The sequence below is a fragment of the Hoplias malabaricus genome, chromosome 8 (assembly GCF_029633855.1).
Source record: "Hoplias malabaricus isolate fHopMal1 chromosome 8, fHopMal1.hap1, whole genome shotgun sequence".
Lineage (NCBI taxonomy): Eukaryota > Metazoa > Chordata > Actinopteri > Characiformes > Erythrinidae > Hoplias > Hoplias malabaricus.
This window is the reverse complement of record NC_089807.1, coordinates 6,682,093-6,709,996: the sequence shown is the minus strand read 5'-3', so window position 1 is coordinate 6,709,996 and position 27,904 is coordinate 6,682,093. Positions and strand designations below refer to the sequence as shown.

The following is a 27,904-nucleotide window of genomic DNA, read 5'->3' as shown; positions in this document are numbered from 1 at the left end:
GAGTGTTAAAGAAGTACAGGTGTTTATTGAAAAGGTACAATTCAGTACAATCGTGTGCCATTCACGTGGTCCACAGAGGTTCAAGTCAACACTCCTTCTTTAACTCTTCTTACATTTTGTATTGTTTGTTTTTTACCCATGCCACATGCCAAATACAGAGAAGGAAAAATAATTCAGAACCGGGGTCTACTATAAATAACTAGAAATAAATTATAAAAATGAACTTTATTGTATTCATCTTTCTTAGGATTTGGAATTGGAAAAACAGAGAGGTGTGACAACTGGAAAAATGAGGACTTGCATTTTTGGTGAAAGTAGTGTCACGTTATTTTAATATTTGGGAGTTTGTTAATCCTACTTTTCACACAAATTTACTGTTAATTATTCCCATGATTAATAAATCCACATTGTCAAATATGATTATATACAAATAACAGAGAAATTATATTCTGAATATTATTACACTGATGGCAAATATAGATGTACTCACAGCATCCAAAGATTTCCCCTTTAAAGAGACACTAGATAAGATTCAGTACTTTTGCTCCTGGGCTCCCCGTACAGTGAAATTCGCTTTAACAGCACTGCCCTGAAACCAAGAGGCAGAGGGGAGAAAGTGGTGGTGGTTTCCCCCTCCTCCAAAAGTTACATAGTGCAGTTTCTGCAGTGCTGAGCCTGGAGTAGCAACAACAGAAGCTCTGTTCTCCTTGTTACAGATGAGTGGATCATCACAATGATTTCAAAGCTGTAATTTTAAGGTAAAAATACTACCTACTGCTTCTTTGAAATGAGAGCTGAAGCTAGAAAGCTACAAAACCACTGATATGCTCATAAGGCAATGCAAAACCAAGCGACAGAGAGGCATGCTCAGTGTGAACTTGGGTAGAACCAAGAACAACACCGAGCATGTCTTCATGTTCTCTGGTTATACATGGAATGGGTTTTTCTTGTTCTATTAAAGAACATATGAATGTTCAGAGCAGGCAGTGTTTTACTGATTATAACCAACATACTGCGCAAATCTGAGCAAAAATAATGATATTTGGAGATATGGCATATCTTAATACATAGTCGCCTCATCACAAAACTGACTTCTCGGAGAAGGGAAACAATTCCCTTGGTTTGAGTTGGGAAACTGTGAGAAGGAATGTTTGCATTTGCAAAATACGAAGAAGGAAGCACTGGAAGGACCAAAAACAGGGTCTGAAATGCTGTGTGTGGAAGGCTCGATTCTAAAGCGGGGCCTTAATTACAGTTTAACTTGGCATCAGTCACTATCAAGAGCCCAAGTGGGGGAGTTAATTAGAGCGGTTACTGCATTTCAGCAAACAAAACACGCTGACACGTAATTGAGAGAAGGAAGGAGACAAGCATGGAGAGTTCAATTTCGCTTCGACTTGACAATCGACAGCATTGCAAACCGCTAGCAAGAGGTTGCCTTTAAAATGCAAATGTTTGACTGATTTCGGTGCTTGTTTTTCTTCCTACGCCGTGTACTGGTGACATAGCAACAGCCTTAACTGACACACACTCCCTCCCCCGTTCGCTGGAAGCTGTTTCTGTAAGAGCAAATGCATAACAGATACTGTAAAGCCCTAGGAGATGTTGATCATTAGCAGGTTGTGAAGAGATAAAACGGTACAAAATATGAAATTTAAAGAAGGTAAATGTGTGGAGCAACACTTCATCGTACATCATTCTTCACAAGGCCTACATTTTTCCTGTAGCTTCAAGAAAGCTGACCTTCAGCAAAGTGTCCCCAAATGTTCTTTTCCACAGTGTTTTTTGGACCATTTCTGTTGGTTCATTACGATGTTTGGACACAACATAAAGGGCAGCTGCTGTGATCAAATTATGCCAACAACTTACTAAAAAAAGCTATTAGACACTGGTCAAGTACAGGGGTCCATGTTTGTGATTACAGACATTGCTGATTGGTCAAAGTACATTCAGAATAGACAAAAAAAAAGTAAAAAACAAAAATAGCTCTGAATAGAGATGCATAGAAACTAGGATAAAACACTGGGAAATGTAGCATTCAGCTAGAGTTCACTGTGTGAGGAGGTCAGACCAATTCTAGCACACTGACATTCAAAAAACGACACAGAAGGCCAACTGAAAATTCGTCCAAAATAAAAGCCAACATTCATTCCTTTACACCTCAGCTCAGAGCGAAAGCCTCTGCACAACCGCACGACAGAATATCCTTCTGACCCAGCTGAGTTTCTGTTCTGAACACCACTGTTACAAAGTGCTGCTTTTTGTTTTTAACGAAAGCATTTGGTCAAACGTTTCACAAAATGTTCCTCATAAGTGTAACACTGTGGATGGCACTAAAGCACTGTGCAAACTTGAACGTCATATGTAGCCCTCCCTTAAAAACTGAGGAAATGTTACAAATAAATTCATAGGGTGTCCCCAAAAAAAATCATTTTGTACAAGTGGCATAACAGCACAGTGTTTGGACTACTACTACCGCTCAGAAGCGTGTAATCACCGCTTTTAATTTAATTTGATATTATTAGACTTGTTCAACTGTAGCTATATATACACATACTCACAAAAATGGTGCTATAGTACTATTCAGCTTCCCGTGTTTTTAAATTTAAAATAAATGTATTCAAATGTCCGGAATGATGAAAAGACCAGTAGAAAAATGACTGTGATACTTTAAAAATTAAATCAATATTTACATGGTGAGTCAAGGATTAAGCCTAATCTACTACTACTACTACTACTAAATTGTAGTGGAAATAATGTTTAGATGTGAAGCAAGTTCTGAAAATCACCTGTAACTAACTCACTCACTCAGCACAAATCTCCACAAGGGGCACTGTTGAGTGCTTCACACCAATATCAATGTACATGTGTTAGCCTAAGCTTAAACTTAATCTGTGTCTGAGGAAATGCCCCAGAATTTCACAGATGAAATCAAGGCACGAAATTTCACTAGAAAAGTACATAAAATCTATTGTTTGTACTTTAATAACGTTATGGTTCCTCAAACACTTAACACAATTCTTCTGCAGTGTAGAAGTTCAATAAAATGTCAGATAATCAAATAAAACCCTCAAAAAACAAACAAACAAACAAAATTCTGAGCGGCAGGGCAGCACCTCTACGTCACCAGTCCCGGGTCACTGTTTTTCTTAAGTGACTTTTTCTTCCTTCATTTATCCGAACATTCAAAATGTGTTAGTATACGTGATTATATTGTAGAATTCACAATTTTCCATCTAATACACTTCTTTTCATGCAAATACTTTAAGAATATGAGCCTTTTCAGCTTTTAAAAACAGTTCTGTCCTCATGGGGACCTCAGTGAAGAGACAGGTCCAGTAGGTCACATTTACCCTGCATAAATTATTATATAACCTTTTTAAGCCGTCTGTCTGTTAGCAGGTTTCATCAACATTTATTTACTTATTCCTTCATTCGTGTTTTTAATTATTAATTATTTATTTGCTTACTTCCTAGTGAGGTCAGTGAGAAACAATATAAGGCAAACAAGCCTTGCGTTGAACTAATGGAGACAGAAACTACTGCCAAATTTGTAGTCAACAACACTGAAATATATGAAATTAAAGTTAAACGGTAAGTCCTACTTTACTAAGGCTGCTGGAGTGACAGGAACAGCTGTGTTTTGCTACACTCTTAGTACTTGATTTATCACAAGAAATGAGACAATTGTAACTAATTTCTGTTGGCAGTAACTTAACGATTCTGTGGAAAACAGTAGAGTTATGTGACAATGTATTTTTCCTTGAAAACGTTCCACTGAGAAGAGTGTGGGTATAATCAGTAGTTTTATTCTGTATTCATTTGAGTGTATAAAGGCTAATCTTAATACTAAACTGCACTCCCATTGCAAGTCTTAAAACACACTGGAGGTCAATCTGAGTCTGGGACTGTGTCCAAGTCTTTTCTGAAACTACGGCTTTGTTCTGCTACTGCATTTCTGGGCGTCACATCTTATCAAAGATCCTATACATTATGTTAAAAACCAATAAGTGTAAAAATGGCTTCAAGAATCAATACATTTTTGTCATATGGACTACTTCTACACAAGAGGTCATCTGTCAGGGGAACAAAGGTTTTTGATTTTTCGATTCTTGATCCTATCACCTGCAGGCTGCTTTGGGCTCGTTCATGGATTCTCAGGCAAGATGCCAGACCTTCGTCACCACCGAACAGCAGCTGAGTCACTGAGACAAAGCAGAAATGATTTTAAAAAGTAGGAACTTCACACTTAAATAGAATCTGATACAGAGTGACTGACCTTCGTTTGACTGAAGGTTTTTGTTCATTTTTCTGAGTAACAGGTCCTCAGTGTGCATAGTCACAGTCATGCACTTTGGCCAAGGAGTCCAAAGCTGGGACCCGAGCAGCGGTCTTGGTTTGTTTCTATAAAAACCCTATATTATTTTAGTGCTTATATAAAGCGCTGACAATGAGGGCTTCTTGAGATGGCAACTTTTCTCCCACAGAAAACGTCTTCTAGGTTAAAACTATCTTGGTCTTTGTCATAAACTTATTACCACCTCGGTATTCACTTGGCATATTATTGTAGAAATACTACGGAATATCAAACCCCAGTAGAGTACGCTATAAAAACCATTTGTAAACAAGTTGTTTGTTCTGATCAAACATAGTACCGTTTATCGATCGCCTACATTGCACTGTGATAAATAGTAAGACTCAATAGACGGATGAAATGTTTGCCTATCATGTATGATCACTTTTTAGAGGAAAAGTACATGTAGCCTACATTACCCAAACGTTACATGGTCCAGTTTACAACGGACATAAATAAAATCCATACATTATATCAAAGGAAACAGGAACAAAGAGGAAAAATATTGTTTCTAATTGTTTGAAAACAAAATATTTAAATTTAAAAAAGAAAAATTACGTGTAATGAGTAGGAAACTGGTTGGGGGTGGGGTGCAGGTTTTTCTTATATTTGCATGAGTTCTTTAGATCTGGACATTAGTGCAAATCACTCTTTAGTGCTGACCACACACAGCCCCAGCAGGTTTAGGTTTAGGCGGGAAAACATTCAGAATCACATCTTTGGAAATATTGTTCAAGTCCTCCTCTCTCTGCCTATAATTAAACACTCAGTAGTGTAACTGTGTACCAGTGTATCAACACGTATATACATCAATATGGACATACCTTACCAGAGGTGCATGATATACTGCAATCAACATATCGTTGAATAATAAAGTTATAATAATTAACACATTTGACATCAGAATTACAGCTAATTATCTTCTGTGCACTCACCGGTGATTTCCTTTTATGATTAAATTAATTCAAATTGTATATTGAAACACTACTATAATAAGAACACTTTAGCAAGGAATGGATCATTATGATTCTTTATGCTTGTAAATAAACTGGCTCTGGGACTTGTGTGCAAAACAAATAAAATATGATAACATTACTTTGGCCTGATTTACTTCTAATTTAGTCTCATGTGACCAGACGTGATCTCGTAAAGAGGACACATGCCTGAGGACAACTTGATAAACTTCTGAAGCTGGAAATCTGTTGCTAAAATTTCCAGCCATGTTCAACCCAAAATGTCTATGTTGCTTTTCCATTGCATGGAACTGGTCAATTCTACTGGACCCTACTCTCAGGTTGGTCCCTTCACCCTCTGAAATATATCCGGTGATGTCACAAAGCCTCCTCTCTTATGGTATCAGTGGGCTTTGAAAACCACAACAACGGTGACGGTAACATTCACCACTGTTTACTTATCGTATATTTGGGACTGAACAGCTTCATGATCAGTTCAGACAGATCAGTAGAGTTTGTTCCTTCCTTGTTGCAGCGTCCAGCTCTCGCTGGATTCTTTCGTCGGCCACCGATCCAAGGAGCGTTTGAACCTCTTCAAAAGACCACGGCGTAATTTTACGAGCTGCCGTCATGAGTCGGATAAAAACAAACGTGATCTCTTCATTGCGACTGAGAAGTCTCTCTGGCCAATCAGCGCTCTGAAAGGTTTACGCATCATGGTTTCGTCCCTACTCTGCTCACTTGGAACCATGAAGTAAGCAGGCACCTGGGACTGAATTTACCCAATGGAAAAGCCAAATAAAGCAGAGTAAAGACTAGTAGAGAAGTGTAGGTATAACGCAGTGGAAAAATGCCAATATTTGTCTACCGCAATTGTCTTTATGGGATCACGTCTGGCTCTCGAGACAAGTTTAATGTGTACCATGCGAACACATGGATTGTAACAGTTTATGAATACAAGTATCTGCCACAAAAAGTTTATAATTATTAGCCATGAAAACCTATATCAATGCATCCCTTGTAGGTACCAATTACCAATTTGCTAGTTCCCACTCTCAAAATGAAAAAAAAAAAAAACTAACCCAATGTAACTGATTCCAGCACCAGCTCAACTGATCACTATTAGAAACAAGAGACAGTAGTGATAAAACATTCTGTAACTCATGAAACCTTGTGGTAACACTGGATTACCCAAGAACTGGACTCCACGATGGTAGACGATGATAGAGTTAGAGTTCCACTCTTTAGGCTCACCGCACAATGTAAACACACTCCATTCGAGGGGGGGTGGGCTGCTGTAGTTACCCAGTTGTCAAACAGCACATGTCCAAGGGGTCAGACTAAACTGCCCTCTGCTTTTCTCCAGTCCTTAGACAGTAAACACAACAGACAGTCATCATGGTCAGTCACATCTTAGCACCTCTGCACAGACAGGTGCCTATGATATAAGTGCGCTTGCCCCAAGTCCATGAACATGAATACGTGGTTGAACTCTGAAACAATACTGAGTATGTGTTTGGTGATGAAGTTAAGCGCGTTATAAAACAAACCACCATTTCGTAGGTTTAAAATTTCATTGCCGTCGTTGTGATTAAGACACCAGACCTATGTACACAGTCTGTTTTCCGATTACAGTGTCAGTTTTCTTGAATGAAGAACGTTATTTTCTGCAGCTTACCGCTGCCCAAACTGACCTTTAAGAAACAGGTCTGGCATTGACACAAACCCCTGCGGTCTTTGACCCTTCATGTCTCAGCTTGTAATAATTTCAAATCTCACTGTAAATGAGCAATCAAAACCGCAGGTTTCAGTTCTTTAGCTCATTGCATCTCTTTTTCACACCCTGGGTGATATGACCAAGTTCACCTCTACTTCTTGGAGATCTTGCCTGCTTTCCTCTTGGGCTCGTACGGTGTCCTCAGGATGCTGGGTGTCTCCTCCATCACTCTGACCAGCAGGTTGTCGATGTAGTCCTCCAGCTCGCGGATGTGCGCGTCCTTCTTCCTCACCACCTCTTTCTGCTTGATCAGCTCCTGCACCACTTCCTCAAACGAGAGGCCACTGTACGCGGCCATGCTGGTCTGGAGCTGCTCCACTTCCTAAACGAGACAGTGAAATTTCAAGGCAACTTAAGTCACATCAGTGACACATTCAGTCATTCATGTGTTCATTTTCTATAACCACTTCATCCTTTTCAGAGTCAAGGTGGGACCAGAGCCCACCCAGAATCACTGGCGCAAGGCAGGAACACACACTGGACAGAGCACCAGTTCATCACATGGCAAGCTTTTTCATCTTTACTCTCATGTGAGTTGCACTTGAACGTAGTCACTAGGGTTGGCTGCTTTAAGGTTAATACCATGTACAGCAGTATGTACAAATGAGGACAATATGCCAAAATGAGTGTGAAATTTGTGTGTGTGGTGTGTCAGATTTCAACCCTGTGTCCTTAAGTACAAGGCCAAAAGGTTCATTTATGTGCATTTGAGACAGCCACAGGGAGGGGGCACTGTGGGAGCTCTCTGACTGGTGATGTCCCACTCTGAAAACGGGTGAGAAAAACACAAGCCCAGTAGTCCACCTCAGCTGTGAGTTTGGGTTAAAGGAGAGAGGAATGAAGCTAAAAACAGACAAAATACTCAGAAGAGCCTTCACACGACTATGTACTCACAGGTCAAGGCTTTATATCTAAATGTGTGTGATTTGGGCCTCAGTTTGCTGGAAAATCATGTACTGTGTTGTGCTAAACCACAAGTGCCTGTTAGCTGGCCACCTGTGCCTCTAAACCGTATAGAACCCACCTTATTTCACTTACGTTCAAACTTTTCTGTTCCTCCAGCACCAATTTCTGAAATCTGTTTTTTATCGTTAAATTTTTCGTTAAAACATCGTAAGGATTTAATTTTGTTTGTGAATTTTGATGGTATTAAATATATCAAATAACTCCAGCTCTTGTTAGAAGCCCAGAATTAAAACGGCTTGTGCTTTTCCACTCGGCCGCTGGAACAACACGAAGTGATTAATGAACAGCTTTGAACCATGAACTCTAACTCCACACCAAGGTCAGTTTAAACTGCAAATATATCAAAATTAGTAGCACCGTAAGTGTTTCAATTCTTACCATTTGAACCCTTTAGCCTTTCCATTATCCTGCTCTTTACTAATTAGTGGGGAGACGTCACTTATTGTAAATTATCGCCGTATTAAAAAAAACCTTTGCCAAGTTTTCAACTACATGGCATCGCAAAGAAAGACTGGAAGCTTTGCATGTGTCACAGGAGCTAAAAATTCTGACTTCAGTAGCTTTAGCCGTGGCAGGGAGCGAGCGAGTGAATAAATATATTCTCAGACAAAGAACCTAATTACGTTTGAGTTTCACTGGATGCAGAAATGTTAAGTACAGGGTTTTACTTTGTTAAAGTCAGAGGCCATCCTTAATTTATTTCATCGTATTTTAATTACAAGTTATTCTTTTTGTGACAGGGATGACGAAAAAAGCCTATATGTGTACGCACAGGCATATTTAGCTCAAAAAGCTGATAAATATATTATATTTCAACTCTGCCTTTATTACAGCTTCCATACTTTTCAGAAGACCTGCTTTCAGGTTATTCACTTCATGACCCACAGAACAGAGCCGTCTTCAGAACAGAGGATGGACACAAACAGCTGTGGTTTGTTTTTCAGCCCTGAAGAGAGAGTGGAGGTTCTGCTTCACCTGCTGGGGACGGAGTTAGGGGTCCACCAGCTCTTTTTTAGGGTCATTCCCATGTGTAGGAGTCCCATTTCTTGAACTCCAGAGATTTGGTTTTTAACACTCAATTCCCAACGATGTTCCTTCTCCTTAGAGGAGTATCTCATACATTATCTCAACAGAAATATCTTGTGAATAACCCGTAAGTAACGACTGTTTTCAAAAGGAAATTGAAGTAATGAAGTGCTGTCTCTTTTGCACAGGTATATTATGCATAAATGAAAATCTGAAAAAGCGTATGAAAAAAAAAACCACGCTGGGCTGTGCTCAGGGAGCTCTGGGGGGTGTGGGGTGCGGGGTGTTTCCCACAGGCTGAGAAAGCCAGTAGCTGATGTGTGATGTGTGTTTGAGACAGATGAGTGTTCAGACTTCTGGCCAGCCTCCGGTCCTTACCCTGACCCAGGACCTTGACTAGATGAGCTGACAAGAGCAGCAATTAAGATTAGCCTTCTCAGATAACAATAATAAAGATAAAGCTACTGACATTCCTTTTTCTTTTCCCCAGGGAAACAACAAAGAGCCGTTTGCCTTCATAAAACTGTCAAAGCCAAGATGTTTTGTCTTCATAAGGTTGGCTGGATGAGTTCCCCGAGTCCTGCCTGCCTCCGCTCAGCTGCGAAAGCGCGATGATCTACGCAGACGCGGCTCTGGATGAGGGTCCTCTGCTGGCCAAGAAAAACCTCCAGCCACAAAATGAAGCCCATTGTGAGATAATTAAGGTGTTTCGCTGGGCTGCTGTGGAGTGAGAGGAGGAGGATTTTGGGGGGGCGGGGAGGGAGGACACTGGCTGAGGCAGAAAAGCACCGAGGCGAGAGCTGGCAGCGCCACTGAAGGGAGCCCAGGAAATGACCATGAACTAGCAAAGCGCTGACGAGCCGATTTGCGCAATCAGGGGAAGCGGCGAGATAAGACTTGCACTTGGCATTCTCCAGTTGTCTCATTACTGAGGCTAATGAGGGCCTTTGCACTGAAAATCTAAAACTCCAGTCCTTTGAAACGTCTCAACCGGCTTCCTCCCCCTTACGCTTTAATTAGGTCCTCACAGCGCCATTTCACAGACGTGTTGCTAACGCGGTCTTGACGGCGGGTGAGGAAAGCCATTTTCAGCGCCGTGTTAACCATTTAAACATCCTTTCAGTCTCCCTCCGCGAAAGTAAACGCCGCTCCCTGCGCCGGACATAATGACAATAACCATTATTACAATTACCGCACACGCCGGACGTGGTGCTTAGGTCCCCTCCCTTGTTCAACACCGGTCACAAGCTTGACCTGTCAGACCAGTGACAAATTGCGCACTTTTCACAACAAGAAATCCCAATTATTGAAAGAAACAGACGAGCCTGTTCACTCACTAGAAAAAAAAAAAAAAAAAAAAAAAAGGGAACACGTTAATGACATCGCACCGTTTCAAATTACACGTAGATCAAAGACGATGAGCAGTTATTTCGATCTGTTAATTAGATAAACGCTGGTTGAAGCGGAGTGTCATGCGTGATATCATGGCAGAGATCAGCGTCATCCTCTGCGATGTCACACAGCACTGCAATAAACTATTAATTAAAAGTTTCGGCAAGTTTGAACTTTTCTTTTCATTCTGAATAACAAAATACAGAACAAAACAGAGACGAACAGGCTGCACTCCAAAGAACAATTACTGTAACGGGCTGAATCTGTAAGAAAGAAATACACCATTCGGGAAGCACTGGTTTCATTCACAGTGTGTGCACAATGTCCGTGTTTTGTGTGCCAATGCACAGCAGAAAACCATTCCGTGAACACACACAAACACACAGCTATGGTGTGGATGTTGAGGGAGAAGACAACCCCAAGCCCTCTCCTTGTCTGTAACCCTTATCCAATTCAGGGTCGCGGTGGGTCCAGAGCCTACCTGGAATCATTGGGCGCAAGGCGGGAACACAACCTGGAGGGGGCGCCAGTCCTTCACAGGGCAACACACACACACACATTTACTCACACCTATGGACACTTTTTGAGTCGCCAATCCACCTGCAACGTGTGTTTTTGTTCCTGTGGGAGGAAACCGGAGCACCCGGAGGAAACCCACGCGGACACAGGGAGAACACACACACTCCTCACAGACAGTCACCCGGAGGAAACCCACGCGGACACAGGGAGAACACACACACTCCTCACAGACAGTCACCCGGAGGAAACCCACGCGGACACAGGGAGAACACACACACTCCTCACAGACAGTCACCCGGAGGAAACCCACGCAGACACAGGGAGAACACACACACTCCTCACAGACAGTCACCCGGAGGAAACCCACGCGGACACAGGGAGAACACACACACTCCTCACAGACAGTCACCCGGAGGAAACCCACGCGGACACAGGGAGAACACACCAACTCCTCACAGACAGTCACCCGGAGGAAACCCACGCAGACACAGAGAGAACACACTACACTCCTCACTGACAGTCACCCGGAGGAAACCCACGCGGACACGGAGAGAACACACCAACTCCTCACAGACAGTCACCCGGAGCGGGAATCGAACCCACAACCTCCAGGTCCCTGGAGCTGTGTGACTGCGACACCTACCTGCTGCTCCACCGTGCCGCCCTTGTCCCAGATCTGAGTCATTTAAAAGAACTTGTGATGTCGAGGTCTATATCCAATATTTGTGTGTCTCTAGACAATGCTGTTATTTATTTATTTATTTGTTCATTTTAATTCATATAAAACAAAGTAAACAATAAAAGTCTTTATAAATAGCTCAGAAAAATTCCACATAGTGGAAGTTGGGCTAGTTTTGTTCTCCGATTTAAAATATTTAAACACTCCACACATTTTATCCGCCTCCTTCCACAAACTGCACCCTCATTTTTACGACATGCGCGTGGCCACTAGCGTAAAGCAATGGACTGGGCTTAGGTTGATGTTGAATAAAGCCGATACTGATCAGTCGAAAAAGCTCTTACTCTGCCCTGATACCGCTCTCTGAGCTCAGATCGGGACATCCCTCTATTCTATAAAGATACGTTAAAATCCTTGTTTTTCAAGTGTGTAAAGGTATCTCAACCAAGAGAAGTCCAGTTTGTGTCTGCAGCACAGAGGTGAAGATTATGAACATGTCAAGAGATGTCAAGGACTTACAGATTCTCTCGTGAGCTTCTGTCCTTGTTTCCTCTCTGGGGAATTCTTTTTCTTCTGGCTCAGGTCTTCATTACGGAAGGGTTTTTTCATGTTATCACTGCAATACACAAACGCAAAGACAAACATTCACATAAATCAATCTGAACAACAGAGAATTATAGACTTAATTAAGAGAGAATATAGTTGCCCTAAAAGGGACATATTCTCCCTCCTTTTCACAAAGGAACACAGTTCTGGGACCTACTTTGGGCAAAATACCACAAGGATCAAACCCCACAGCAGCAACTCGTTTATACAGCTCTGCACAAGACGACTGCTTTTCACAGCTGTTCCTTTAAATGATAATGAGCCGTTCATTGTCCACCTCGACCCGCAGTGAGGAGTGAGGCGCAGAAGCATGTTTTTTTACGTTTTTTCTTGGTTCTCTTTCTTCCCCGTTCTTCTTTTCTCTGTATTTACTCAGTTCTGTTTTTCTGTTTAGCTGCATTGTTTAACATTGTCTCTGTGCGCTCACATGAGGGGTGGGGCATTTCTATAATCTCTGCACTCTGATAAGTTCCAGATCCCCAAAATAATGCACAGAATACATTGAAAAGTGATTATTTGTTTATAATAAGTCCCCTTTAAGACTTAAACTCAGAGAGGATGAACACCTCCACAAGTACACTCAATCAGGAGTGCAGACAGAGGAAAGCAAAGCCACTGACCTATAAAATGAGCTTTATTATAAATCTGACCTCAATAAGCTCATATGTGTACTGAGGTGTCAAAAACAGACCGCGTGGTCAGGAAATGGAGGGCAGGTACACTCTTTGTCACCTCCCACGCTCTTACTGACATCTTATGTATATTTTCCGTTTCCCTACAACCACTGTGGTCAAATACCATGACAAGGACCTTGATTGAACGAGATATCAAACATCAGCAAGAACTTGCACATTTCCTGTGGACCCTCTTCAGAAACGGTGAACATGCCGTGCCTCCGGAAACATTCACTTCATCAAATGACTTCCCAGTAACTGAGCCTCTTATTCAGGGAACTAAACAGAAAACATCCCCTGGTTTCCCCTTACTTTACTCATTTATCTTCATTAAACATGGGATATTTTATTAAGTGCACAAATATGTTTAAAGTGTTTTTGGCATAACATGTAACTAATTTAATATTCAAACATTTACATCCTCTTTTGTCAGTGTATGGTACTGTGGTTTAGTGAGAAAATGACATTGTTCTTTTTCTTTCATTCATTCATTCATTGTCTGTGACCGATTATCCAGTTCAGGGTCGCGGTGGGTTCAGAGTGTACCCAGACTGGGCGCAAGGCGGAAATACACCCCAGAGGGGGCGCCAGTCCTTCACAGGGCAACACACATTCACTCACACCAGTCACCCGGAGGAAACCCACGCAGACACAGGGAGAACACACCACACTCCTCACAGACAGTCACCCGGAGGAAACCCACGCAGACACAGAGAGAACACACCACACTCCTCACAGACATTCACCCGGAGGAAACCCACGCAGACACAGAGAGAACACACCACACTCCTCACAGACAGTCACCCAGAGGAACCCCACGCAGACACAGGGAGAACACACCACACTCCTCACAGACAGTCACCCGGAGGAAACCCACGCAGACACAGGGAGAACACACCACACTCCTCACAGCTGTTGTGCATACTACTCTACACATTTGTTTAAACTCCTTTCCAAAAGAAACAAAGAATTTTAACTAAACATTAATCACGATTAATCACGTTGTTTTGATTAACCCGATAAAATGATTTTAATCGATTGACACTACTACTTGTAGAGTTGATGTATTATACGGCAGCTTCTCATACCAGCATCTGGATTCCTTACCTATAGGGGACACTGGATTCCAGAACCAAAAGTGCATCAGAGTAGTACCATCTCTAATTTACATTTACAGCATTTGGTGGACACTCTTAAGCAGATTTTATGCAACTTACAATTTCGAATCATGAAACAGAGACCTCGACCAAGGACTCTTACTGGTGAAGCAGTGCTCCCACTCAAACTGTATGAATGCTGTGAGAGTTCTCCGCTGCACTATTCAAATTACTTTCACCTATGGAGGTAATTATGCTGCAAAATACATTGTTCATAATCGTTCATAAACCTGACAAGGAGGTATGTTTATCTTCAGTTATTTTCTATCAAACAGAATCCAGTGGCTCCCTCCTGTTTACCAGCCATCCAAAATTTAATTGGTCACAAATTACATGTGATTCCCACTGCCCCACCCCCTGTCCCGCCCCCTGTCCCAGCCTGTTCCTAGCAGTAATCAGAGTTCACATCAGTTTTGCAGGAGCTCTGCTGAGAGAAGTGTAGCCAAAGTCAAGCTGCGTAGATCTGAATATGTTTAAGAGACTGTCTGATCCACATTTTACAAGTTCAGATTAGTATTTTATAAACTCTCTTTAGTTTACACTCTCACACTGATGCTACAAATGCAACTGATATTCTACAACTTCTCACATCAGGTCTGAGAGGTGCTTAGGTTTTGCTAAATAATCACCTCCGTAACCATCAAACTAAAGTACTATCCTTCAGTCACGCAAGTCTGTCAGGCCCTGAGTTCTGTCCACTTTGTAAAAGCGAGGCTCTCCCCGAGGCTATGGCCTCCTCAATGATCTGTGATCGCAGGGTGTGCAGATGATGAGTGGCCTGTCAGGCCAAAGCCAGATAAGTGCTTAATTGACTGGTCTATCTCTCTATCAGATATCACCACCGGGGCTGGAAAAGGCCCTGCTCGTCCGGCCTGCTCAGATAAAATGAGGCCTAATGATGACGATAACATCTTCCTAATGACACACCTTCTCCTCTGATTAAACCAGGGCTTTAGGGCCATCCCCACTGTCCAGCAGGGAGAGAAGTGGCATGGTTACGAATTTCAAGCAGATCTGGAGTGAGTCCTGATCTTACAGAGAGTGTTATTTAGAGTAAAGGATGTGGTGGACAACAATACTTTCAATAAAAACAGGAGTTTTTCACCTCTAAAGCGGTCAATTTAAATGAGGAGCAATGTCTGAACCTCACATCTCAATATAGTGTATGATTCAACATGTACACACACACACACACACACACCCACACACACACACACTTTACTGTGGAGTGTTGTTTTATATAACTATTTAAGATTCTTTATGCTGTTAGTCAATCACTATATTTAAGGAGTACCTTACTATTTACACAATCTACCTATTTACATTATATTTAATAATGCATTCCTCAATGCGTTTTATTGCATATGCTCAATGTAGCCATTCCCTTTAAAATCATTTACTTTTTTATTATCTTATTGTTCCCTTGTTTTTATTTCCTGTTTTATATTAATACAGGAGGTCCTCGGGTTACGATGTTTCGTGGTTACGACACATCTCCCATTTACTGTATAAAGCCTTGTTTCGACGTAAGTGGTTTTGCGTCGTAAACATCGTAACGTAAACTTCGTGTTTGGTGCGGCGCGGCGGAAGAATACACGGTTACGCGGCTCGGGACCGAGGAGGATAGGTGTTAGGATAGGATAAGTGCTTACAGTATGTTATTTACGTACAGTATGGACGTATGTTCCGACTTACACCGAAAATCGGTTTACGGCACGACGTATATAAAAAAATCTACCATTCTGTGCAATAACTAATCAATATTTCTTCAGATACTTGTACATTTGTGTTATATTTTTCTGCTAACAGAGGTTTATTTATTTATTTACAACATATATTATTTTGTAAAATGTCTATTTATTACTGCTTGTTTACTCTACTGCTGTAACAACGCAAATTTCCCCTTGTGGGATAATTAAAGTTTATCTTATCTTATGAAACGGAAATACTGATGATACTTCCTGATGTAATTATTGTAAGTCACTGTGGATAAGACGCTATGCTAAATGTAACTGTAATCATTCCATTAATTCCTCACAATGCTGTGTAAAAGTTGAAGCTTCCAGGGTCCATTTAGAGCACACATTCCCTACAAAGATGACAAGTGTGTACACATTAACACAATTCCAGTTTACTTCCCCAGTTTATTATGTACCGTAATCCCTCACTACTTCACATTTCATCTTTCGCAGATTCGCTACTTTGTGGGTTTTTTCAATGGGGCTTTTTTATTATTTCCTTGTATTAGACTAGGCCTGTAGGTGACAAAATATATCATTTACAAGTATTTCTTACGTACAGTATATGTATTGTTCACGTCCACATCCGAGTGAAATTTACTGACGCTAAATCACAGCTTAGGAATGACTCTATTAAAGAAACTGGTGGGATGTCACATGTAGTTCCAGCTGAAAAACATTATAGAACGACTGTTTAATGCAAAGAGTGGGTTGTTAACAGTAACAGGGAGGGGTTTAAAAGTCCTAATACTCGTTAAATATATAAAAAAAATATCTTTCCTCTACTTCGCGGAAATTCGTTTTTTACGGGTGGTCTTGGAACGCATCCCCGGTGAAAAACGAGGGATCACTGTAGAGGGAAATGCAACATGTAATGTGTCACTTGCTATGGATATGCTACCTTTTATATAATGGTCCAATATATTAAACTCAGTAGATTAATAGAAACTGGGCTCTAAGTTTGTAGAAAAATGTCATATGTAATTTTGAGCTTTGTAAGGGACAGATTTAATGTCCAGACTTTAGCACACGACAGTAGAGACAGAAGCCTGAAGTGTATGCCGTTGACCGGTACCTGGGCATGTAGTGTTGGAGAAAGGGGTTGGTGTCGTTCTGCGACTCAGAGGTGAACGGATTAGGGGATCTGAGATCTCCAGAGCTGCCTGAACGTCCTCCGTTACTCGTCTTCCTCCCTTCTTTCTTTCCGGTCACTCTCTCCAGAAGACTGACCTTCTCTTTCTTCTCCTTTCGCTCGGGCCGGTCCCAGAGCTGCTCACCTTCGAAGGGGTTGCGGTTGCGGGGGAGAGTGGCGTATTTCTGTGGCATGTTGTCACCGATGTCGGTGAAGGGGTCAGCCGCCTTCTCACCGTCCTGGCACCCGGGCACCTCACTCTGAGAGCGTCTGTGAGGGGCGCCGCCACCTGGGCAAAGACAGAGAGACTTTCAGGGGTGCGTTCTGGGTAACTTCAATTTTTACTACAAACAAACAACAGAAAAAAAAACGGTAACATCGGCATAAAACAATCAGCTCAAATCATCCCATTTGTCCAGGACTTTTATTGTGTATCATTAACTGGCTACAATTTTAAATAAAAGCAGCACTTCAGGATAAGAGCCTCTCCTGTTTTCTGTTCATAAGAACACACACTCATGGGGGGGGGGGACTTCTCTCCCCATCCAGCTTTCTGTCAGGCGCCCAAACCCCATGAGGCTCCATGCTGACTTTAATAAATGGGAATAACAGCATTATTTAAATTGTTAGAGGCACACACCTCACAGTTTGCCAGTCAGACTGAAACTCTCTCTCTCTTACCACTTTCTTCTATGGAGTTCATGGAGTCCAGCTTGGGCCTGCCGTGGGTTTCTATCAGGTCAGACATGGAGTGTGCAGCAGAGAGTTTCTGAGTTCCAGCTAGCAGCGAACGTTTGGGTCGAGACTCTCCGACGCCGGTCAGGGGGTGAGGTTGCTGGTTTGGATGTCCCTGGGGAAGCTGGGGATCAGACTCACACTGTGCAGAACGGGGCAATATGGCTGAGGAGGTGTCGGAGAAGGCACTGTCGTGTTTGCGGCCCTTCACCTTGTCTTTGAGCTTGGAGAAAGGCGAGCGGGGCTTGTCGCGCATGGAGAGGTCGAACATGCTCGCTGTCATGTTGTTCCTCATGAACTGGATGCTCACCTGCATCTTCCCTCGCTCTTTCCTCTTCTTTCCAGGGCGAGAATCCAGGGTGTACCAGCTGACAGGGAACAGGCACAAGGAAAGGTTTTAGATGATCATCTGTGTGTACACTGGGAACATTGGTGCCATCTGTACTTTATGAAATTGAGTTACAATATAAAATAAAATATAGTCAGTACCCACGAGGCTGAAGATCAGGACATTAGCATACATTTAAGCATGGTTTAACCCACAATATCGACACTCCTGGAATATCGCTCAGCCAATCACAATTAGGCAATTCATTATATAATCGACACCAATATCTATTTTAATAGCTATAATCACCATCTTTTTCTGTATTAGTTAAATTGTTTTGACCTAAAAAATCAGGCCAATCAGACACAGGGAGAACACACCACACTCCTCACAGACAGTCACCCGGAGGAAACCCACGCAGCCACTAAGAGAACACACCACTCTCCTCACAGACAGTGACCTGAGGTGAGCACCAAACCCCCTACCTCAGGAACCTGGAGCTTTGTGGCAGCAACACCATCTGCAGGACCACTCACTTAGTCTCATTAATATTCATTATCATCAGAATAAATGAACACTGACATAAACAGAAACTCCTGTCTCACTCTTTGTGAATCAGAAAACGATGAGAAAGACTGAGACCGTGATAAAGTGTAATAGAATGTGTGTGTGTGTGTGTTGTGTGTTGGCCTGTGAAGGAGTGGCGCCCCCTCCAGGGTGTATCCCGCCTTGCGCCCAATGATTCCAGGTAGGCTCTGGACCCACCGCGACCCTGAACTGGATAAGGGTTACAGATAATGAATGAATGAATGAATGTTAGTGAATGATGATTGTCGGTGGGGGACAGAAGAGAGATTTACAGATCTTCAGCGAGCAAAATGAGAGTGGTTTAGCACTGACAAAACTAAATGGAAAAGGTCCATCACACTTTCGTTTCCTCCGTTCGATGAAGGCAGTGGAAAGTGTCTCTTTCAAGGCTGTCTCTATATATATATAAACACACAAATGACAAGGGGGCGATGTGTTTGTCTGCTGAGAAACTCAATTTCACTTCCCACAAATCCACAGGCTAGTCCATTTGAAAGCCCTTCCCCTGCCTGAGAACGCATATTATAGCAGGGATAAACATAATTCCCTGGTAACTGCGTTGGTTCAGGACACATAAAGAATGTGAAGTAATACGCCCCTGTCTCGGCCATTCCCCAGCTTCTGTTTGCTTAACCTCTACTGCTTTCTCTTCTGGAAGTAATGTGATTGATGCCATAACTCTGTGAAAAGGAGGTGACATTTGCACAAATCTGGCCTTTGTTCGTTCGCGGCTTACACCGAGATTTGAAGATTATAAAAGGAAGAATATTTCTGGGTAGAAACATAAATTACCAGAGGGTACGCTGCCGTAAAAGCTTTTTTTTTTTTTAAGGCGCTTGGACAGACTTTTTCTAATTCAGATGCCTCCCATAAAACACAGTGATGGTTACAAGCAGTCTGTTTCAACCCAAAAGTCTGTCAGACTGACATGTTAAGTGGAGTGAGAAGACATTTACTTCACCGCTATACGATATTCACATTGCTGTAGGAGCTGTGATTGCTTTTCAGGCACAATGGCTTTCCCAAATGTGAAAAAGGCGCATGCAGAGCCTTAAATGCCTGCCACATTTATTAGGACGGTAAAACTCTCTGTCCTTCCTTTGTGTCAAACATTTATGCATTTTTATGGGTCTATTACAGAGTTATTTTCATTCACTGGTGACCTGTACATAGTGGAACCATGTAAAGGAAGCAAGTCCTTTCATTTATAGAACCACAGTGGAACGTCACATATCCAGCAGCTATCAATATAGGAACTGTTAGATTGTGTGTGGGTTTTTTTCTTTGGATATTAGCTTCAGCTCTTAAATCATAAATTAGTGCAGTCCTAAAAATATAATGTCAATGTAATATACATACACTATATATGCACTTTAACTCCAGTTATATATTAAGGTTTGTCAATCAACTAAAAAAAATAAAAATAATGAAATGCATAATTTGCTGTGGTCAATTACATTGTGCCTTCTTAAGTCTGAAGCTTTTAGATGTGGATATTTAAATGTGAAAATAAATAAATAAATATCTAAAATATAAAAAATAAACCAACACAATATAATTATATTTATGTGAGTAGCGTGTATTGATTAAAAAACACACACAACAGTAAAGTTAACTGCCAGCATGTCCTTGTATTTTCAGGAAGGGGAGAAATGTGTAGGGTGATATGTTTGGGGAGACTGGGGAGCTGAGAGAGGAAAGTTTTTTTTTTTTATAAAGTTGATTATAATAACAAGTGTAGATTTGAATATTTGTGAATCAGAATCTCTTCATTTGCGGAGAAATAGTTTTTTTTTTTTTTTTTTTTTTTAAGGGAGAGATTGGTTTCACTCTGTGTCTATGTATTTGTGTGTGTGGGGGGGAAAGAGAGAGAGAGAGATAGAGAGACAAAGAGACAGATAGAGACAGAGACAGATAGACAGAGAGAGAGAGAGAGAGAGAGAGAGAAAGAGAGCAACAGAGACACACACAGAGAGAGAGAGAGACAGAGAGAGAGACAGAGACACAGAGAGACACAGAGAGAGACAGAGACAGAGAGAGACACAGAGAGACAGAGTGACAGAGAGAGAGACACAGAGAGAGAGAGACAGAAAGAGAGAGAGAGAGAGAGAAAGAGAGCAACAGAGACACACAGAGAGAGAGAGAGAGAGAGAGACAGAGACAGAGAGACAGAGAGAGACACTGAGAGAGACAAAGACAGAGAGACAGAGTGACAGAGAGAGAGACACAGAGAGAGACAGAAAGAGAGAGAGAGAGAGACAGAAAGAGAGAGAGAGAGACAGAGAGAGAGAGACAGAGAGAGAGACACAGAGTTTACATCACTAGATAAAACCACTAATACATCACTAGGCACTAAGTTGTAACCAAATTCTAAAATAATTAATTAGTGTTGAAAAAAATGTGTTATATATGTGTGTGTTCTGCTATGACAGAACACACACACACACACACATACTAACACACTAACACATAATTTCAGTCAATACGATATCATTCTGATATTGAAATGAACAATAACAAAGCCACAGAAAATCTGCCAAGAACTGGAAGTGATATGACATCACTTTCAAACAACAACCTCTTGGCTTTGTCAATATTAGCATATTTAAATATTATTTTATTAGCATTTGACTTTAACATTTAGGACAAAGAGCTGAGGGCAGTGCCCTGTAATGACCTTCAGTCAGTGACAGATGCTGCAAATAATGTTTACTGAAATATGTGAAAATGTGTTTAAAAATCACTTTATATTACAATACAAATATATTGATAATGAATTATTGTCAAGGCCTATTTATATAAAACAATAGGACGAACTTTACCACCACTACCCCATTACAAACGCCATCAACAACGGTGTCTTCCTCATGTAATGTTTCTCATATCGTATCACAGCACCTGCAAATAATCTGGGCTAAATCCACCCTCTCTTAATACAGCCTGGAAATAATAGTATTTCACTATACTACAAACACAGCTACTCTCCGCCAAGGCCTCCACAGCCTGGAACTAGACGAAATCCACCAATACATCTGCAACACTCATTCCCAACGTCCGCTTACGTTACTCAGCAGCACTGTGAAATACAGTCTAGGTACTGAGTCACAGGCAGAGCCTGGGGAGTCAGCTGAGCAAGGCTTTCACCTGGTTTCAGGCCCAGAAGGGCAGCTCTGAGGTGAACGGGATAAGAAGAGGCCTGGCCCCACGCTCTTAGCCTCGTCAAGGCCAAGATAAACCTCCCTGGGCCTGGATTCACAACACATTCCCACTCAGAGCGAGCCGCTGGGAACCCACACAATCAACAAACACAGGTGTGCGATAATTAGGGCCTGTCGAGCCTCATGTCAAAGCGGACTCTCACTAGATGTCAGCGAGAGCAGGGCCAGTGTGGGACTCGCAATTCTCCGAAGGCAGGAGGGGCTGCGGGGAGATTTGCGCTCACATCAAGTCAGTGTTCGCGTGAGTTACAGTACGACAACAGCCCCCCTAGGTGTGCTTCCACAGGCCGCTTGAGTAAATAAAATAAACGGCTGGCAGTGATTATGACATATCGTGCCACTGTCTCTCCGGCGAAAGGGGAAAGGCTCTAATGTGCTGGAGAGGTGATGATGTAGCCCATATGATAATTACCAGCAGATGGGACTCTAAGCTCCACTCTGCAATGGCTTGGAGGTAATTCAATTGCAAACTTCTGCCTGACTGACAAACGGCCAGATTATGCCACACGGGAGATTACGGTCCTCCATCAGCCAAGGCTTTCCTTCTCTAATGCACTATAATACACTGTATCGAATTCAGATTGTGGAGAATAAAGGGTGTTAACTGACTCTTCAGATGATGGAGTCTATCTATAAGAATCTGCTTCCGATCTGAATGGATTCGAAAAGAAAAAAAAAAAAACGTATGTGTTGTTATGGTTTAGATGGAGTCCAAATGGACATTTTTCTTGCCTTTTTGAAAAAATAGTGTAAAGTACACATTATTAAAAACTTCAAACCATACGCTTCCCTGCTTTGTCCATACAGGGCAACATACACATATACACACACACACACACACACACACACACACACACATTTCCTTGTCATTGTAATGCCATGAATGCCTCATATTTACCTCTACACACATTTAGCTCTTCCCTTCTGACTATAAGCATTTTTTTATGTTTTTCAGCTCTGCTACTCAAAACTGGAATTTCAGGCACGTCATATTTTTCCATTATGCAAATGTTAGGACTGTACCACCAGAATCGGGTCGACTGACACGCTCTACCTCAAGAAGATGATCAGGATATGGCCACTTTAACAAGCTCAGAGACTAATCAATCATTAAAGGGGTTGTGGCAAAATGTTCCTCAACTAAACAATTTAAGAAGATTTTTTTTCTTTTTTCGGGATGGGGTGGGAAGGGGGGGGGGGCATTATTATGGTGCTTTGGAGCTCCTACAAATCCAAACACTGTGCAATAAACAACGCGTGGTCTGTATAAGTCTAAAAACATAACACAAAATGAGAATGTGTTTTTTTGCTACATTTTACGTAAACAACAGGCACTTCAGAGTTGTCACGCCACGTCATCTGGGTCTGTCCAATCACAAAAACTGAGAGAACTAAAAAAAAAAGACTAAAACCAGTGTTTCTTCTCCTCATGCTCCTCGTGTTTGGAGTAAGCAGAGGCTTTTCCGTAACAGGAGCTGAAACCAGTCGATCTGAACAGGGTTGTTTTGACAGGGTAAACCAAGTGCTGTTATGTTTGATCCTTGTGTTATGTTGATCACAGCACCTCACGGACGACGGGGAACTGTGTTAACTTGGTGTGGGCAAAATAATGAATATAGTATTTCCCTTTTAAGAGATTTTAACATAGGGGGAGATATATACGAGAGATAATAAGCATCAGTAACATGTTCAGTGTCTGGATTTATCAGATTTAAATGTTACACAAAACTTCGGTGAATCAGACAGAAGTTCAAACTTAAAATATACAATAATTACTGCAATAATTCTACACAGACAGAACACGCCTGATTCTTCAGTTGAAACAAGAACAAGTCAAATGTGCAGCTGTGTGGCTGTGAATGCTCGACTGAGCAAGTCTGTAAGTGCCGCTGAGGGCAGGGCCTGGTAAAACAGGGCCCACTGGCCATTATACACCTGTTAGTCACTGAGGCTAGACAAACCGGAAAGGAAATGTGATTTCATGTTTATAATTGTCCTCACCAGACTCGCTCATCTGCTAACACAGGCTTTGTCCTTCCCTGAAGTCACACGCTATCTTTTCTTCTCATCGGTTCTTAAACACAGTGCTGTCTGACAAGGGCACAGATGAAAGGTTACAGCCTTTGCATTCATTATTAATACTAGCATTTACTACGACAGTATTTCAATTACAAGCGGCATTCAACTTCTCCAAGTCTTTTTTAACGTATTATTCAGTTATTAATATCACTTCTGTTTATCCAGTAACTAGTAATAGTTCTTTAGTACCACTAAGAATGTAATATATATTAGTGCTGTTATTGCACCATTTCATGTCAGAACTACCATCAAATACCAGGTCCATCTCTGTACTGAAGGCCATCTCTGACATAAGAATGAGGAGTTACATAACTAAATAACAATAATGCTATTGTTCATAAGACAAAGAACATCAGCCTTTCCATGAGCAGAATTTCTCATAACACTTTCTGGCCTTAAATTATATAAACATGGTCTTAAGCAGTTTTTATGTAGATTAGTACACGATGTACATTAACGACAGTGGTCACAGACCATAGCCTTACGAACGCTGCCCTTCGGTAAAGTGTTGTTACATAAGGAAAGGTCTGAATGATACTGAGAGTCTGACATGAGTAAAAACTAAACTTTGCTGAATGTTAAATTCCAAGAAAATGACTGTGGATCGGTCAGCATTGCAGCCTCATTCCTGACATACATTTAAGGCCAAATCTATAATAATAGTGAAAGCTTAGTATGTTTTTTCCCGGAATTATTCTGTACAATGAAGAAAATTTCCCTGCATTGTTAGTGGTCTGCTGTTGACAATCAAACCTGCCGCTGTAGACACAGGATGCTGCAAAAACAACCTGAAAGCGCGAGGTGGACATCCTACGCACTGTGCTTTACCGTGACCCACTATGACTGCAGAGGGGAAAACACACCCATTAACAGCAGCCGTATGATCGAAATAAGGGTGGGCCCTAGTGCCTGGAATTAAAGCACAGACTGAGCAAACACATTAGCATCTAACACCTAAGCTGGTGTTGGCATAAATTTACAAGGTTGCACAATTATGACAAAAGTAACAACACGATGCTATAACTGTGAGTGCGATCATGGAGTGTGATTAACAGAATGCAGGTCTCAGTGACGGCCGCGCTGAAATCTGTGAACTCCAGTGGTTTGAAAGCACTAACAGCTCAGAGGACGAGTGAAAGTATTTTGAGGCGTGTCACAACAGCCAGTTTTCTGCTCGATACATTGTCCCAGGAATAAATTACATTATTGCCATTTTAAAAATGCAGTTACACTCCGATAAAAACCAAAGAGATTTAGTCAAATAAATAATGAATGTACTACTTTTTTTACTAAAAGGACATGACAACTGCCCTGGAACCGAGAGAAAACCAGAGATCAGAACAGTGCAAGTGCCTGTAATATTGGCGACATTCGTAATTATTGAGGTAATGTCCGTATATTTTACGATAAGTCAATATCGTAAATATTGTGACAGGCCTATGTTCTTTGTTTCAATCCTTATTTGCTCAACACTACTGTTCACAGCAGTACTTTCCCAGTTCTGGAAATTGATTTTCTTTCTTTTTGTGCTTTCCCAGCATTAAGAAAACCATCTGACCTCAGTAAGGGGTTGGAAATAAACTGATTAGTTGGGGTTCTCCAGCAGAGGTTCTCCAGGAAACTGCTTGATTTTGAAAAGGAATCATTAGCAGCAGCTTTCTGGAGAAGTGAGACTCGGATTCATACACAGCTAAGCGTACTGATAAACTAAAGCTAGTCATGTTAGAAACAGCCCTGGCACAGTGTAACTCAATCCAGGACTGACCTAAGCATTGGTCGGTGCGCTAAAAAGGATTAGCCTCCTGGATTTAATGAGATTAATGAGTTCGCTACTACAGCATCTCGCTGACTTCTGTTGATATGGTCCACAGTCCACATTAGTACACACTTTTGGAGCTCTACATGTTTCTGAGGGTACTGAAGGTATTGTAAGTATTTAACAGCACTGACTAACAGCGTTTTTCAGTCGAAAGCACACGTATAAGCATAATTTAATGACATTATGTGCAGTACGGTGTTTTAAACATGGCAAAACCACTGTTACTTTGAGATTAGCATCCAGTGTTTTGCTCTATTACCCACCTCTGCTCAAGCATCAGAATAAAAGAGAAGTGAAAGTGTTTTTTCTTCAGATGTTTCAGTTACATTTCTTCATCCCATGTCTAAAAAAGGCACAAGACTCGTACTCACTTGATCTTCCGCCGCTCCTTGTTGTCAAATATCTCATTGAGGTTGATGGTCCTCTGGCCGAGAAACTTATCCATCCCCACCAGAGACCGGTGCATGACTATGAGACACAGTTCGTAAATCTCTGGGTTGCCCTCCATCAGCAGACCCGGGAGCTCAAACGAAGCCTCCTCTCTCCACACTGGGCTGAGAGTCTTCTCCGCCACCGATGTGGAGTATTTCTCCTTCCCCAGCTGGATGATGGTGTAGGCATCGTTGGTGCCATTCTTGCCTTTGGGCTGAAGGTCTGCCGCTTGAAGGACGGTCACTTGGACATGAGTGGGGAACCACTTCTGTGCCTGCTCAGCGAGTGACATTGTGCTGTGTTTAATGGTGTTTAAAGGACAGTGTGTATTTTACGTGTGGCCAAACACTTCAAATCACTGTTTTATACTTTGATCTGGGCTAAGAGCGTCTGCATGATGGACACTAACGGAGAAGACCCTTAACACTAAATAGAGATGTAAAGGCTGGTGTTAAATGTATGAAATTTGATCTACATTGTCACTGCAGTGTGCTACGCTCAAGACAAATACAGCCCGGATGACCATGGGTGAAACTCGTATTACTACGTGGGGCATCTTGTATATTCAGGGCATCTTTCACACAAATAATCTGAAAAATATAAAAAGAAATTGAAATTATAGAACATAAAAGAGATGGAAATACAAAGTTGAGGCAGTGATAGTGGATAGAAACAGGTGGATGCTGAAATTTGTACCGTATTTGCTATCCTCTTTGTGGAAATTCCCATTCCACCTTAAGTGATGCAGCTGTTACATTGGGGCGCCCCGGGCGCCCCAATGTAACTGCTGCATCACTTAAGGTGGAACGGAAAATTCCAAACACAATATTCCAACTCCAGCTTCACAGAATTAATCCAGTAAATTAAGCCATAACTCATAAGAAATTAACAACTTATTTCTATATATTTGATAATTACGTTGTTTACCTTTACAGCACACGATAAACATCATTTATTCTCCTAACATGCAGACACTGCTGCATTTCTTACCTCAGAGTCTCCCTTGCCGTACAAAAGCAGCGAAGGCAGTGTCTGTGAGACGCTGACACTCACAACCAGATCCTCTACGGTCCGTCCCCGGTGCTGTTAATTGTATATTTTTGTCTTTAAAAGAAAGAGACAACAAGAAAAGCCCCCAATAACAATAACAAATGTGCCCGTTGAAAATCTGCCCTTCTCTCCTCTTCCTCGTGCCTCATTTCCTCTGACGCGGGCGCCAGGGGCGGGGCTTGAGCGCCTCGCCCGTTGCCGTGGAAACAAGCAACTTAGTCTTGTACAACAACTGAGGCTAAAGGAGTACTTAAAGCTATATTTAAACGATTTATAGGTGTCAAATATAAGTAATACACAATAATAAAAAACATAAGCGTGCCCAAAATGACTGTTTGTGCTCAAATTCTGTTTGTACATTTACACATAATCTAAGAAATACTTTAATTAGCAGTTATATGGTTAACATTAATATTATTTTAATTTATATTTCTATTTTATTTATACAGCTATGTCGTTGACAGTCTTCCAGGCAGCAGGACATATATTTACAAATATAAATTTACACGGACAGCAGAATATTCAGTAAATGTGGATTATAAGCAGTCTTGATATAGATACTGCAGTAGAAGTTACCATCAGAAGTGGGTACTGATCCTAAGATTATATTTCAAATTACAAGATTATGTTATAGGTTTGTGTATAAATCATTTATTTTCTGTCAAATTAATATTATTATTA

At 41.5% G+C, this 27,904-nt stretch overlaps 1 protein-coding gene across 1 annotated transcript; it reads right to left on the bottom strand.

Annotated features, from left to right (window-relative positions):
* Nucleotides 1-22: 22 nt before the first annotated feature.
* On the bottom strand, nt 23-27,342 carry LOC136705350 (rab11 family-interacting protein 2). Its single transcript, XM_066678848.1, has 6 exons — nt 27,164-27,342; nt 26,113-26,763; nt 17,656-18,077; nt 16,918-17,263; nt 12,186-12,282; nt 23-7,406 (listed from the first exon to the last, which is right to left on the bottom strand). Exons 2-6 carry the CDS (start codon nt 26,463-26,465, stop codon nt 7,176-7,178), a joined length of 1,449 nt encoding a protein of 482 aa, XP_066534945.1. The 5' UTR covers nt 26,466-26,763; nt 27,164-27,342; the 3' UTR covers nt 23-7,175.
* Between the last annotated feature and the right edge of the window lie 562 nt (nt 27,343-27,904).

What these genes read in the sequence shown, in the direction of transcription:
- LOC136705350 (XM_066678848.1), bottom strand. Translation starts at nt 26,465, where the DNA reads ATGTCACTCGCTGAGCAGGCACAGAAGTGGTTCCCCACTCATGTCCAA. An exon ending in AAGGAGCGGCGGAAGATCAA is followed by an intron (nt 18,078 to 26,112) that starts GTGAGTACGAGT and finishes GTTCCCTGTCAG; the next exon opens with CTGGTACACCCTGGATTCTC. An exon ending in CTCCAACACTACATGCCCAG is followed by an intron (nt 12,283 to 16,917) that starts GTACCGGTCAAC and finishes TGTGTATTGCAG; the next exon opens with TGATAACATGAAAAAACCCT.